The sequence below is a fragment of the Fusarium flagelliforme genome (genome assembly GCF_020744385.1).
Source record: "Fusarium flagelliforme strain FIESC 12 MPI-CAGE-AA-0113 chromosome Unknown B0J16scaffold_3, whole genome shotgun sequence".
Lineage (NCBI taxonomy): Eukaryota > Fungi > Ascomycota > Sordariomycetes > Hypocreales > Nectriaceae > Fusarium > Fusarium flagelliforme.
Window position 1 is genome coordinate 204037 of NW_025763505.1, and position 12335 is coordinate 216371.

A 12335-nucleotide genomic window follows, 5' to 3' on the forward strand; every position below is an offset into this window, starting at 1 on the left:
TACTAGACTCAGTGACTCGGCCTTCCCGCCCCCTTTTACTTCTTTTTTTTTTCCAGCTCTCTCTTGACTCCTTCCAGAATTGGAAACGTGCTCATTTTGATTGTTTCAGTACCTAGTCAACAGACCATGCTTAATGTGACGGTCTGTTGGTTATTGTGCTGTTGGTAGTTCCGTCCCACTTTTATATGCAGGTAGGTGGGTTGGGAACATGATAGAAAAGCGAACAATACAAAGTAGATCCGGTGATAATTGTCAAAACGCTGAAGTATTGATACAAGGTATTAGGTACTAGTGTAATGAAGTTGATTATACCTGCGAGCGAGGTATTGAAACTATATAGTCCCTCTGGGTGAAGAAGTTGATAATCAGATCATCCAACTCTCACACTTCACCTAAACTGCTTCTGCATACTTGAATGTATGGCCAGCAGGGATCAAGCTCCCGAATTAATCAAAAGCCCATGCCAAGACATCGGGGGCCAGGGTTCGAGCATCAAATTTAACCGCTATCCATCGTCCCATAGCCCAATAAATACACTATCTTTGTCCATCTTTTGAACTCCCCTTAAAGCTCGCCAGCCACTTCATCCACTATGCGTATCAGGGCACTCTTCGCATTGACGGCTTCCCTACTGGGAAGCTTCGGCTCTTGCGACACTAAATTTATTAGCCCACCAGACTGGCGTGACGATAAGCGCAATCGTGGCGACCCCGAAAAGAACAAACGCTATGTCGTTGGCGAAACAATACCCGTACAATGGGAGACGGACAATGATAGATCTTATCTTTTGTTATTCCAAGTCGTTCCTGAACCGTTACCAGGTTGGCGTCTCGCCAGTCAGTGATACATGCTAACTAAGGGAGTGTAAAGACTGATTACTGATGCCTCTCTAGTTAGCACAGGTTGGAAAGCTAGTTACGACATGTCGAACCAGTTGGAGAATGGTGAAGATAGTCAATACAACTTCGAAATATGGGACCGTGACTCGAGAAAACAACTTGCCTCTTCTCTCTACTTCAACGTCACTGCCCCTAAGGACGATATTCGAACTTTCATTTTCACCGCCCCCCCTCCAAGCACCGTTACTGTCGTCCAGAGTCAACCCATTGAGGCCAAAACCACATCGACCACGATCGAAAGTACACAACAAGAAACAAAGTCAGCGGGCGATGAAGAGGAAAATATCTCCACACCTGAGATGTCTCCAAAAGAAGTGGCAGGCGCAGCGGTCGGTGGTGTAGTCGGCGGTCTACTCATCTTCGGGGCTATTGGTTGGCTCCTATGGAGAGGGATGGCAAAAAGGAAGAGTCAACCGGTTGATTCGGCTACGGTGCAATATCAGGAACAGGTTGTCGAGACAAAAGCGGAGCTACCTGGGGACAATAGCGTTCATCCGTCTGAGTACGCAAAAAGTCCGACCGGAATCTACGAGGCACCGTGACGAGGACCAGGAAGCTGTTCAAGATGCGCATGACACCAAGAGAGACAACTGAAATATTTGTGACATGACTGTCTGGGTTGAGAAAAAGAACTATAAGGGCGAGGTTACCTTGTTTCCACCTGGTAAAACCCATAACAAAAAGAGTCCATCATGAAGTGCCTCACACCGATTAATCCTTGAATCTAGGTACACCACCATGTTCTATATGACAGACCCTTGATCCACGTGTCGCCTGTTGACAGGGCTTGTGCCAAGCTCGTAAGGATCTCTGTCTGCCCCATCCATCTCGGGCATGATCACCATAGGTGGAGGATAGCCATAGTTATGATCAATGGCCGAGTTCATGTGAAAGTTGTTGCTTTCAGGAGACGGTAATGATGGGGAAGGTTTAAAGTAGTAATCCGACGACACTTCACTGGGATAATAAGGGATGACAGTGCTTGTTGATCGGAAGCGGTCTAGTCCATGTGTGAGAACCCCTTCTACTTGAAGACAGGACGTTAAATTACTTACTACCATCGTAGCCCGTAGGCGTCGGCTGGACTGCCTCGGAGACTCCATGTGACTGGCCAGGTCCTACCATGCCTTGCGCCTGTCTTTCGTTTTGTCTTCTCCTCCAACATAAGAAAGCCAAGGAGGCTATGAGCGTGATGACTAAGGCAATAGTTCCAACAGCAATGCCCGCTATAGCGCCAGTGCCCAAGCCACCATCATCATTCTTACTAACCGGTGAGCTTGATACCGCACTGGCTGCTGCACTTGAGGCCACACTCGCTGTTGAACTTGAAGCCGCACCCTCGGGGTCCAAGAATGATTTCCGGAAGCTTTCTCTCTTCGTCAAAACAGCGGCCACGAGCTTATCTGTTGGGCAACCATCGCCGCAGGGGTTCGTTTCGCAACAACCCATGAACGGTGGTTCCGGTGCAATGCAGGTCCACCAAACGTTTGACCCTCGACTATCATCGCATTTTTGTGGTTTCAAGTCGTCATATCTGTCGGGGTCGAAGCTAGTCGTCCGCAGGTCGGATTTGGGACAGATGCCGATACCACCCTTGCACGGATCGGATGTGCAACATCCTATAAACTCGTTGGTGGCTCCTTCGCATATGTATAATTTGGAAGAAGGATCTGGGCAGTTAAGGCCAAAGAACTCTATCGTCTTGTTGTGTGAGGTAGTCATTTGGGATATGAAGAAAAGAGGGAAAAAAAAGAAAAAGAAACAGCAGCCAGGAAAGTTTGATGGCAGCTCTTGGCATTAATATTCCTTAGATGGCAGAAAGTGGCGGCACGAGCTGAACTACCATAAATATGTAAATGACCTCTCAGTCAACAGCAGCATGTCACTCCCTGCATTTTGTAACATTTTCAGCTGAGACATCCCCACTTTTCGCTTCATGTCCCCGTTTGGCGACGGCAATGGCAGAGGCTGTGTAACCGTATACAGTTAAACTGTTCCGCAAAACGTATCCAATGTGGCTTGGACTCGCACACTGCCTTCAACCTATCACCCGCCATTGAGAAAGCAAGACGCCTCGTATTATCTGCAAGAATTCACGCTGGCTAGGAGGACAACGCCGTCTTCTTACATTGCAAGAGGTCTGAGTCGGATCATCTGACCTGCACTTTCGGGTTCCATGATTCAATTAGACCCACACGCTGTAATTATACCAAAATGTCGTGGGTGGACTTTACCAGAGGATCCAAAATGCTAAACCAGTAAGACCATTTCCATCCTTGATTTAAATACCAGATTAAGGTGAATCCCAGTTTTTATCAAGATAGAGATCATCATTTTACGACTTCGGTCAAGTACTGATTGCAGCGAGTTCGTCTCGCTGGTTGAAACCCTATGAAAAGCTGATCCAGCCCAACTAGTAGGAAGGATCCAACTGACTGCCGATAGCAGTAGGTGCTCTACTAACTATGCTATTAGAGAAACAGGATTATATCACCCTCTCATTAGTCGACTTAAAGAATAACACATTTAGCTTTTCTTTTCAAAGAAGGACACCGAAAGCTTGTAACCTCTTCCTGCCCATTGGTCGTCTCAATAAGAATCACTGTTACCGTCATGTTAGCAAACGGGTCAGAGGGCTGTACTGAACCAGGTGTTGCATACGAACATCCAACCCGCGTCTAGAAAGATTCGCGATAACTTCTCCAAGTTCCCCTTCAGGAAGCGGTACAGTTCCTTCGTTGCCGTCGGTGTTCATGTAATGGATGATACCATCCTCAATCTTTATCTTTTCCAGCTTTCAGTACTGTTTGCTTAACTGTTATGCAAATGGGCTCTCTCTTACCAATTGACATTCACGCTGCGATGTCAGTCAGGGCCATTTGTTCGGGGTTGGGAGGACATACTGCGTTTTCCATTGTTACTGGTTATCCTGATAGTTGGAGCAGAGTTGTGTATGGAGGGTCAAGCCATGAGCGAAAGTCAACTGTTTTTATAGCTGTCAATTGTCTTTAGAGGCAATGACATCACCTCTCACACTAGTAGCGCCAAAGAAAGTCTAAGTGGATAGGATCGACGGCTAGTTCAAAGCTGAAGTGTTGAATTGAAACAAGATCTGACTTGTGGAGACGGCAGAAACCTAGAAGTAGATAACATCTATAAATTAAATCTGTCATTCTCGTGAAGCTTGGTATCCCTGAACTCGCGATCGACCCTACCACAGAGTGTCTTGGTAGTAGCTACTCTTAATCGAGCTAGCTTCTAAACATACACGTCAGCATGTTTTGCTCAGCTCCAAGGCATTGCTAAATTTACCCTTCTCCTCCGTATTGCATGCATGTGAAATGTCTTACAACAGCAATTTATTACCAATCGCAACCTAGATTTGGTGCACTCGGCATCTGGTGATGTAATCTACCGCGCCACAGTTCAGGTCTAGCATAACCTGAAGAACAATATATATCTTGGCCCTTTCCCACCTCCCAACTCCCTTTTCAATCGTTACACCTTTACATGAAAAAGTAATCCAACATCTACTCTATCCCTATACTTAGACTTCCATTATGGCATCAGTAAGTTACAGAGCAATGAATGAACTAAACCTGGGTGCTAACACTATTATTCAGACTAGGTTTGTCTCAACCGATTTACTTTACGGCGTGGAACTTCATGGGCATACTATGGAATAGCCTGCACGACCTTATAAAATATCATCTCTGAAAAGGCTTCGCTCATACTAACTTTCTCATAGAATCACAGTCGATCCCTCAGCGATTGAGAGAGCTAAGGAGGTGGCCAAGAGGACATTGATATATGCTATCTTCAAGTTATCTTCCGACGGCAATGAGATTGTACTAGATAAAACAAGGAATGATCCTGAATGAGAAGCATTTCTCGAAGATATTCCGAACGCTGAACCTCGCTTTGCTTTGTATAACTTCTCGTATGGAACCGAGAGAGCAGCAAGGTATTTACAAATGTTCTTTTATGTGAACCTAACTAGCTAACTGATAAATTGAAGAGAAAGGCTTACCTTTATTCACTGGTCCCCTGTCGCGGCCTTGGATCAGGTAAGTAGCTCTGCTACAGTGCCGACAATATATACCGTAACTGATGCAGTTATAGCCGAAAACGGAGTATGCCGCGGCTAAGGATGTACTACGGAAGTCCATTCTACATGTCAAAGTACAAATAATTGCTATGGATTGGGGAGAGCTCAGTTACGGAGAAGTCTTCGACCGTATGGGCGCTCATAGGAGCTAGGATCAAATGGACTAAAACAATTGCCCTTGCTCAACTATTCTTACTGAAGACAGCAGAGATGTGGAATACTTGGTTGGTGAAGGGTAGGATGAAGTTATGTTACATGTCAAAGGTGTAACCTTAGAAACAGGCTGTTGAAGCGAAGGCAAATTTAACGGGGAGTACAGGATTAAATCTGTCTAGGGATACAAGAAGTTCAAGTGTATGGACTACTTTGAAGAGGTTTATGTAGGGAGCTTACCTAACAAATCAGATTGATGACTTTGAAAAGATGGTTTTAATCCATCAGCGATACATTAGAAACGGCAGCGAGAAATGAGAACCCTAGCTAATTGAATTGGAGACAGCCTAGCTGCCAAGAACCTCATACACCAACTACCTCATTACCACTTGGACTTCTTGAAAGGCTTCCTACATCCTAGGAAGTTCCTCTCGGTCTTATATGTGCATAGCTGACGCGTCTCCTGACGAATGAATATATTCTCTGGTAAACATCCTAACTCTATGTGTGATCAGAACTCACCACGCCGATCCAATGCTACAAGCCCCTCCACGGTCCATCAAGTCTTACTGCCTAAAATAGTCTTCTTCACAAAGTTCAATGCGCTACCTGCTCTCAACCATTCAAGCTGATGTGAATGATACGAGTGATTCAGCTGAGCTGTCCACTGCTTTCCATCCTTTGTGGAGACCTGCATGGTGACCTGCTTGTCTGGTTCAAGCGCATCTCCATCGACACCCAGTAAACTTATAACATCGCCCTCTTGTATTCTATCGTAGTCTACTGGGTCTTCAAACGTAAGAGGAAACATGCCTTGCTTCTTGAGGTTCGTCTCGTGGATTCGAGCAAAACCTTTGGCTATAACAGCAACACCACCCAAGAATCTGGGTTCCAGTGCAGCATGCTCTCGTGAGCTACCTTCACCGTAGTTGTCGTCGCCGATGATGCACCATTTGACGCTTTTGCTTTTCATTGATCGTGCTGCCTCGTGGACAAATTTGACTTTGTCATCTGTTGGATCCTTTGCCTTGCCGACCATTTTGAGAGATCTTGCGTCTGGAAGGAAGCTATTTGTGGCTCCCAGAAGCATGTTGTGGCTGATGTTTGTGAGATGACCTCGGTAGTTGTACCACGGTCCAGCGGGTGAGATGTGATCTGTAGTGCACTTTCCGGCAACCTTGATAAGAACTTGCATGTTCTCTGCCTGTCCATCCCTCCACGGCTCGAAAGGTGTAAGTAGCTCTAGCCTGTCACTTCCCTTGTCGATGATGACTTCGCAATCGGATGTGGGGTTTAGACTAGGCGCTTGGTACAGATCATTTGCGGCGACGAAGCTTTGGGGAAGCTCGTTGGCTGTCGGAGGAGTGAAGCGGAACTCTGATGGGGCACCCGATCCATCGAGGAAAGGAACAGTGTCGGTCATGGGATTGAATGACAAATCCCCGGCATAGGCGAGGGCGGTAGCAATTTCCGGTGAAGTGACAAAGGAATGTGTAGCAGGATTTCCATCATGACGGCCAGTGAAGTTACGGTTGAAGCTGGATATAACGGAATTATTCTCCGCTCCAGCAACATCAACGTCCTTCCTGTCCCATTGCCCGACGCATGGTCCGCACGAGTTACTTAAAACAACAGCTCCGGCGTCTCTGAGAGTGGGTAGAATTCCGCTCTTTTCTGCCGTCGCGCGAATCTGTTCACTTCCAGGGCTGACCATAAACGGCGTCTTGGGTTCCGATATGCCTGCCTTCTTGGCCTGCATCACGAGGTTATAAACCTTTTCAAGGTCTTCGTATGAGCTGTTGGTGCAGCTGCCCACCATGCTCTGGCTGATCTTTGACGGCCAGGAGCTCTCTTGGACGTGCTGCTTGAACTCGGAGAGAGGGTGGGATAGATCTGGTGTAAAAGGGCCGTTGATGTGAGGTTCTAGTGTCGAAAGATCAATCTCAATTAATTCGTCGTAGTAGTCTTCGCTTCCGCGGTCGGCTGTAAGCAAGCTCTGCTTGAAAGACTCAGCATATTGCGCAATGTCTCCTCGTTGCGTCGCAGAGAGATATCGTGCCATGGCTTGTGAATAAGAGAAGATGCAAGACGTTGACCCAACCTCGGCCGACATGTTGCAAACAGTTGCCATGCCTGTAGCTCCGAGTGTCTCAGTGCCTGGTCCGAAGAACTCGATGACTTTGCCTTTTCCGCCGGAAACAGTCAGGATGCCAGCGAGTTTGCAGATGATGTCTTTGGAAGAACTCCAGCCCGAAAGCTGGCCTGTCAGACGGACTCCTAGGACTCTAGGACACACCAGCTCCCAGGGTATGCCGGCCATAGCATCCACAGCATCAGAACCGCCAACACCAATACCAAGGACTCCCATTCCGCCTGCATTTGGTGTATGAGAGTCTGTTCCAATGAATAAGCCGCCTGGAAATGCATAGTTCTCGAAAATCGTAGTATGTATAATGCCAGCGCCAGCCTTCCAGTACCCAATGCCGTATTTCTTAGCAGCACTGCTGAGAAAGGCATACACTTCTCGATGATCCTTGAAGGCGCGATTCAAATCTTGCTCTGCACCATACTCGGCAACTATCAGGTGATCGCTGTGAACAGAGGTAGGCACCTGGACCCTTGGGAGGCCAGCGCTGATAAATTGTAGGAGGGCCATTGTAGCTGTCGCATCGTGGCATGCAACACGATCAGGTCGTAGGCGCAGGATTGTTTTACCTCGTTCAATGGAGTCTAATACCCAATCTTCGTCGTTGTGTATTAAATGGCTGTAGAGCAGCTTTTCGGAAAGAGTTAAGGGTCGTTTGTTTGCGCCTTGAACGCGGCGGAGAGAGTCTAATTGAGTGCTGTAGTCAAGGGCATTGTACTCATTACCACGTCAGTTTTGGTGGTAGAGAAATTGACGTTTGGTTACTCACTGGTTCGAGTGGGCTCAGTGCAACATGAGACGCTTGTGTCGCTAAACATCGACGAGCTAGGGTCAAGGACTTTGGGCGCGAAGAAATCCGTTGCAAGACACATCTTAGCGCCATGATTGCAAATTATGCTAAGCTACCATGGCAATACCTTAATCCCGGGGCTCTTGGAGATTATATGGTAATCAAGAACTTTTTATTTGTTGTTGGACTCCGATAAGCCGAGCTTTCTGGAGTCGTCGTACCGATATCGCCGCCATACGCGGACAACTCCGCAACCCCGCAATCAGACGACTCATGCTAGAAACCAGAGGTTTGGTTTCCCCCGAAAGGATTAAAATCCTGGTTCCTGTTCATGGGTAAGTTCCAGGTAAAGGCAAATCGATTCTGAGGACCGCATCGTAGGGTTACGTCTGGGAGACGCTTCCTTATAATGGCTTCCAGCCACGTCATTCTACTAGCAGCAGCAGGAACAAAACTCAGACAGTCTTATCTACGGAATGCTCCAACAGGCCAGCCTGCTTGCTTGTGGGGAATGACGACGTCCGAGTTTTGGTTCTCGACATCCAGACAAGTTTAACCTGGCCTGGCCCAATTTGTACATGCGGGTGTTTGGCCATCACACTAATGAAGATGGGAATAAGACAGTTGAAAAGATCATCTGACGTTGTTGCTTACCTCGATGCGCCTTGCTCGACAACGACGACAAGCCAGGCGCACTTTCTTAGGGGCATTGTTATGCGTCGGTATCTGGGACGCGGTTATAGGCGGGCTATAGGTACAACAGGGCGCGATATACGGTTGGCCTTGCCTCAGCTTTGAGAAGAGCTCGCGAGACTCGTTGATCCCCGCTCATATTCCATTTGGCTTCGTGTATTGCTGGGGAATGATGCAATCATATCCGGCCATTACCATAGCGACACAATATACAGCGCCACGAGTCAACCCTAGCATGCCTTTGAAAACTATATATATTCAAGCTTTTTTCTACCCCTCTTTACATCCTCTTCCAATCTTTAAATCATCACCACAAATACGTATTACCAGAAATAATACCGCATTTACCTTGACCTTTACCATCGTTCAATTTGCCTTCCAATATGGCATCTGTAAGTTACAGATCAATACCTATAAAAGCCTTTTGCTAACACTCCTGTTAAGCCTAGGTTTGTCTTATCTGAATTATGTCATAACGTGGAGCCCCCAAGTTGGTTGAGTAATAGCCTGCATCTGGCTTTTTACTAATGCTAAGTTGCTCATAGTATTACAATTCATCGCTCAGTGATCCAGACAACTGATAAAGTAAGGAGTGGGGATTTAAAATACGCTACCTTCAAGATATCTCGTGACAGCGAGATTGTTGTGGATCGAACAAGCACCGATTCTGATTGGGAATCGTTTCTTGCTGACATCCCTGTGTCAAAGCCTCGATTTGCTTTGTATCACTTTAATTCCGACAACGGGCTGAGAAGGATGTAGGGACTGTGTTATGTTTTCATCCGAATAGCCAACTAATCAATCAAAGGGATAAGGTCATCTTTATTAACTGGTTACCGGTTACCGCTCGCGTTAAGGTAAGTAGCTTCGCGACACTGTTAACATACATGTCAGGCTCTAGCTAACAATGTTACAGGCGAGAGCGATTTATTTTACCTTTAACTGTACACTGCGATACTCCTTTATGTTCACGGGAAGACCTATTGAAGCAACCGATTTCGACGAACTCACCTATAAAAGGATTGCTAAGCTTGTTAGGGAGCAGTTGCGACCTGCACGAGGAGGTCATTTACTCATGTGATTCTTATTCAAGGATGCACAGAAGTTAATTTTGTATTGTAAATGTTGAGACAAAGGATGGATTTATCGAGCATCTCTGAGGCGTGACATCACTAACAGGTTGTTGATCAGAGACAAATCTGGGAGTAAATGATGGAGTGAATCTGTTTGAGATTACAAGCAGTCCAACTGTATGAAGCACCATGAGAGTATTATGTCGCCCACCCACTGAAGAAATGACATATTTCATAATTCTGAAAGGATTATTTACTCCACCAGTGATCCTAGTGAGCTCAATTGAAGACAGTCTGGCTGCCAAGAAGGTTATATACTAATTTACCACTTAGGCCTCTTGAAAGCATCCTTGGTCAACTTAACAACGAAAGCACCCCTCTCAATAGTGTTAACAAAGATGTATCCGGACTTGAAGAAAGCGTAAGAAGACCAGGTTCCAACAAAGGCAACAGTACCGCCGCCGGGAAGCTTATCATCCTCAGGGTAAATGTCAAACCAAGCAGCTTCGTAAACACCAGCACCAGTAGGGTCAGTGGGAATTGATCGACCGTCAAGAACGCGAAGACCAGCACCGTAGTGGGACTGGTAGATGTAGCTGTCCTTGACGTACTGGTTGTGGTCAATGGACTTGGTGGGGTGCTTGAAAAGACCGGTTTGCTTGGGCTTTTCGAGATCGCGGATGTCCCAGATGAAGGTTACAGGGTAACCATCGCCACCGGGGCCAGTACCGTCGCGCTCGTCGAGTTCGTCGTCAAGGACGAGGTACTCTTGGTTTTGGGTGTCGAGGACCCAACCCTGGTGGGTGTATGCAGCACCCTCGTACGAGATCTTGGAGATGATGTTGGTGACGTTGGCCTTGTCAGTCACATCGTAGATGGTGAGGGTATCCTCGTTGTAACCGTAGCAGATGTCGCGGCCTTGGTAGCGCTTGTCGGGTCCACGATAGACAATGCACTGCGCATCGTGGACGTAACCATCACCCTTGGCGCATCCAAGAGACTTGGGCTTGGAAGGATCAGTGAGATCGAAGAAGTTCAGACCAGAAGCACAGTTGGGGTCTGTTCGTGGCTGAGCGCCAACAGCGACGGCATACTTCAGCTCCTCGTTGACAACAACGTTGTGAGCACGGCCAACAGGCAGCAGAGTGTTGAAGTGGCTGGTAAGATCCTTCTTGGCGTCAAAGACGACAGGCTTCTTGGGGTTGATCTTCAAAAGCTTGGTAAGATCAAAGATCTGGATACCGTGGCCGACGGCTTCAGAGCCAATGATGACGTAGTTCTTGTAAGTGCGGATTTCACGCCATTGGGAAGGCTCAGAGTACTGGGGGAGACGGCCGAGGTAGACGAGTTGACCCTTCTTGGTAATCTCGGCGAAGGCGGTTCCGTCGTACTGACCGATGGCGACGAATTCACGGCCGTCGTCGGATGTCCAGCCCCAGGAGGAGGAACCTCTGCCTCCGGTGCTGCCGAGGGCGGCGTGGCTGAGGAAGGAGTAGAGATCGGCCTGATGATGTTAGTGATTATGACTGACTTGTGACTTAGGATGACTTACGTTGTGGCAGGAGAAGGTGTTCAATGGATCACCTTTGATAGCCTCTGCAACGCCGCGGACACACTTAGTGTAGCCGAGCTTGGGGTACTGCTCACTTTCGAAAGCACCAGCAGCTTCCTGCTTCTCCCAAACAGCCTGAGAACGTTAGTCAATGACCAGAGCTATTTCATCGGTGTAACAAACCTGCTTGCTGGCCATGAGCTTGTTGTGCACCGCACCAGTGTCATAAAGCCGGGCGGCCTTCTTCTCATCGACCTTGATCTCCTTAGCCTGAACGTAGGAGCCGAAGGCGGCGATGGCGCCGAGGAGAACGGTTGACTTGACCATCTTGAGGAACCTGAAGATGTTGAGTTGAGAGGATGAGAGGGATGAAGTGAAGGATCAAGTCGGATACTCAAGGGATTCATCATCCTTTATATATTTGGTCGGGTTTAACAATGCTACAAATCCCAGTTTCGCGAGCCATGTAGATCTAGACTGGCTGCACATCTTGGTTAACCGCTGCGACCTTACTAATTGGGCTCCTAGTGCAAAAGGTCTATGCCATAGGATTCACTTGCGTAGCCAATCAGCGACAAAACAGCGTTGCAGTCTGAACATTATCTATTCTTGGCGACGGTGACGACATTCTCCAATAGCCCAAATCTGGAAGGTGAAAATGGCCAGGGATCGCCTCCTTATCTAGCTCTTTCGTGATTGAAAAAAGTTCCCGAGAATAGGGAAACTGTCTGGGCGTTGCAACCCAAGGCCGCAGGTGATTTCTCCAATGGGCGCTATAGGGACGAATGCTATAACCTTGATAGAGCAAGCGCTGCAGACTTGGCCACCGCAACCTCAAAAGGTATGTCTCACAAAAGTTCTACTGGAATAGAGGAATGTTGATTGGATGAAGCGGTAGAAGATTGCAAGATCTCGGCATCA

At 47.4% G+C, this 12335-nt stretch overlaps 6 protein-coding genes across 6 annotated transcripts; 2 read left to right on the forward strand and 4 right to left on the reverse strand.

Moving 5' to 3' along the window:
* Window positions 1-592: 592 nt before the first annotated feature.
* B0J16DRAFT_381967 (uncharacterized protein) lies at window positions 593-1441 on the forward strand (the record flags this gene model as incomplete). Its single annotated transcript, XM_046131202.1, has 2 exons — window positions 593-836; window positions 894-1441. 2 exons carry the CDS (start codon window positions 593-595, stop codon window positions 1439-1441), a joined length of 792 nt encoding a protein of 263 aa, XP_045983996.1.
* A 201-nt stretch (window positions 1442-1642) lies between these two features.
* On the reverse strand, window positions 1643-2621 carry B0J16DRAFT_412589 (uncharacterized protein; the record flags this gene model as incomplete). The annotated part of the gene is made up of 2 exons (XM_046133327.1): window positions 1643-1899; window positions 1955-2621. The coding sequence occupies 2 exons, from the start codon at window positions 2619-2621 to the stop codon at window positions 1643-1645; spliced, it is 924 nt and encodes a 307-aa protein (XP_045983997.1).
* A 709-nt stretch (window positions 2622-3330) lies between these two features.
* Window positions 3331-3838, reverse strand: B0J16DRAFT_336435 (uncharacterized protein). Its single transcript, XM_046127221.1, has 4 exons — window positions 3803-3838; window positions 3742-3756; window positions 3561-3684; window positions 3331-3501 (listed from the first exon to the last, which is right to left on the reverse strand). The coding sequence occupies exons 1-4, from the start codon at window positions 3812-3814 to the stop codon at window positions 3410-3412; spliced, it is 243 nt and encodes an 80-aa protein (XP_045983998.1). The 5' UTR covers window positions 3815-3838; the 3' UTR covers window positions 3331-3409.
* Window positions 3839-5611: 1773 nt separating this feature from the next.
* B0J16DRAFT_301689 (aconitase family-domain-containing protein) lies at window positions 5612-8189 on the reverse strand (the record flags this gene model as incomplete). The annotated part of the gene is made up of 2 exons (XM_046124612.1): window positions 5612-7992; window positions 8072-8189. 2 exons carry the CDS (start codon window positions 8187-8189, stop codon window positions 5720-5722), a joined length of 2391 nt encoding a protein of 796 aa, XP_045983999.1. The 3' UTR covers window positions 5612-5719.
* Window positions 8190-9172: 983 nt separating this feature from the next.
* Window positions 9173-9870, forward strand: B0J16DRAFT_396264 (uncharacterized protein; the record flags this gene model as incomplete). Its single annotated transcript, XM_046132257.1, has 5 exons — window positions 9173-9181; window positions 9234-9238; window positions 9335-9547; window positions 9598-9646; window positions 9706-9870. The coding sequence occupies 5 exons, from the start codon at window positions 9173-9175 to the stop codon at window positions 9868-9870; spliced, it is 441 nt and encodes a 146-aa protein (XP_045984000.1).
* Window positions 9871-10184: 314 nt separating this feature from the next.
* B0J16DRAFT_354556 (uncharacterized protein) lies at window positions 10185-11741 on the reverse strand (the record flags this gene model as incomplete). Its single annotated transcript, XM_046129377.1, has 3 exons — window positions 10185-11366; window positions 11415-11549; window positions 11598-11741. 3 exons carry the CDS (start codon window positions 11739-11741, stop codon window positions 10185-10187), a joined length of 1461 nt encoding a protein of 486 aa, XP_045984001.1.
* Window positions 11742-12335: the final 594 nt, after the last annotated feature.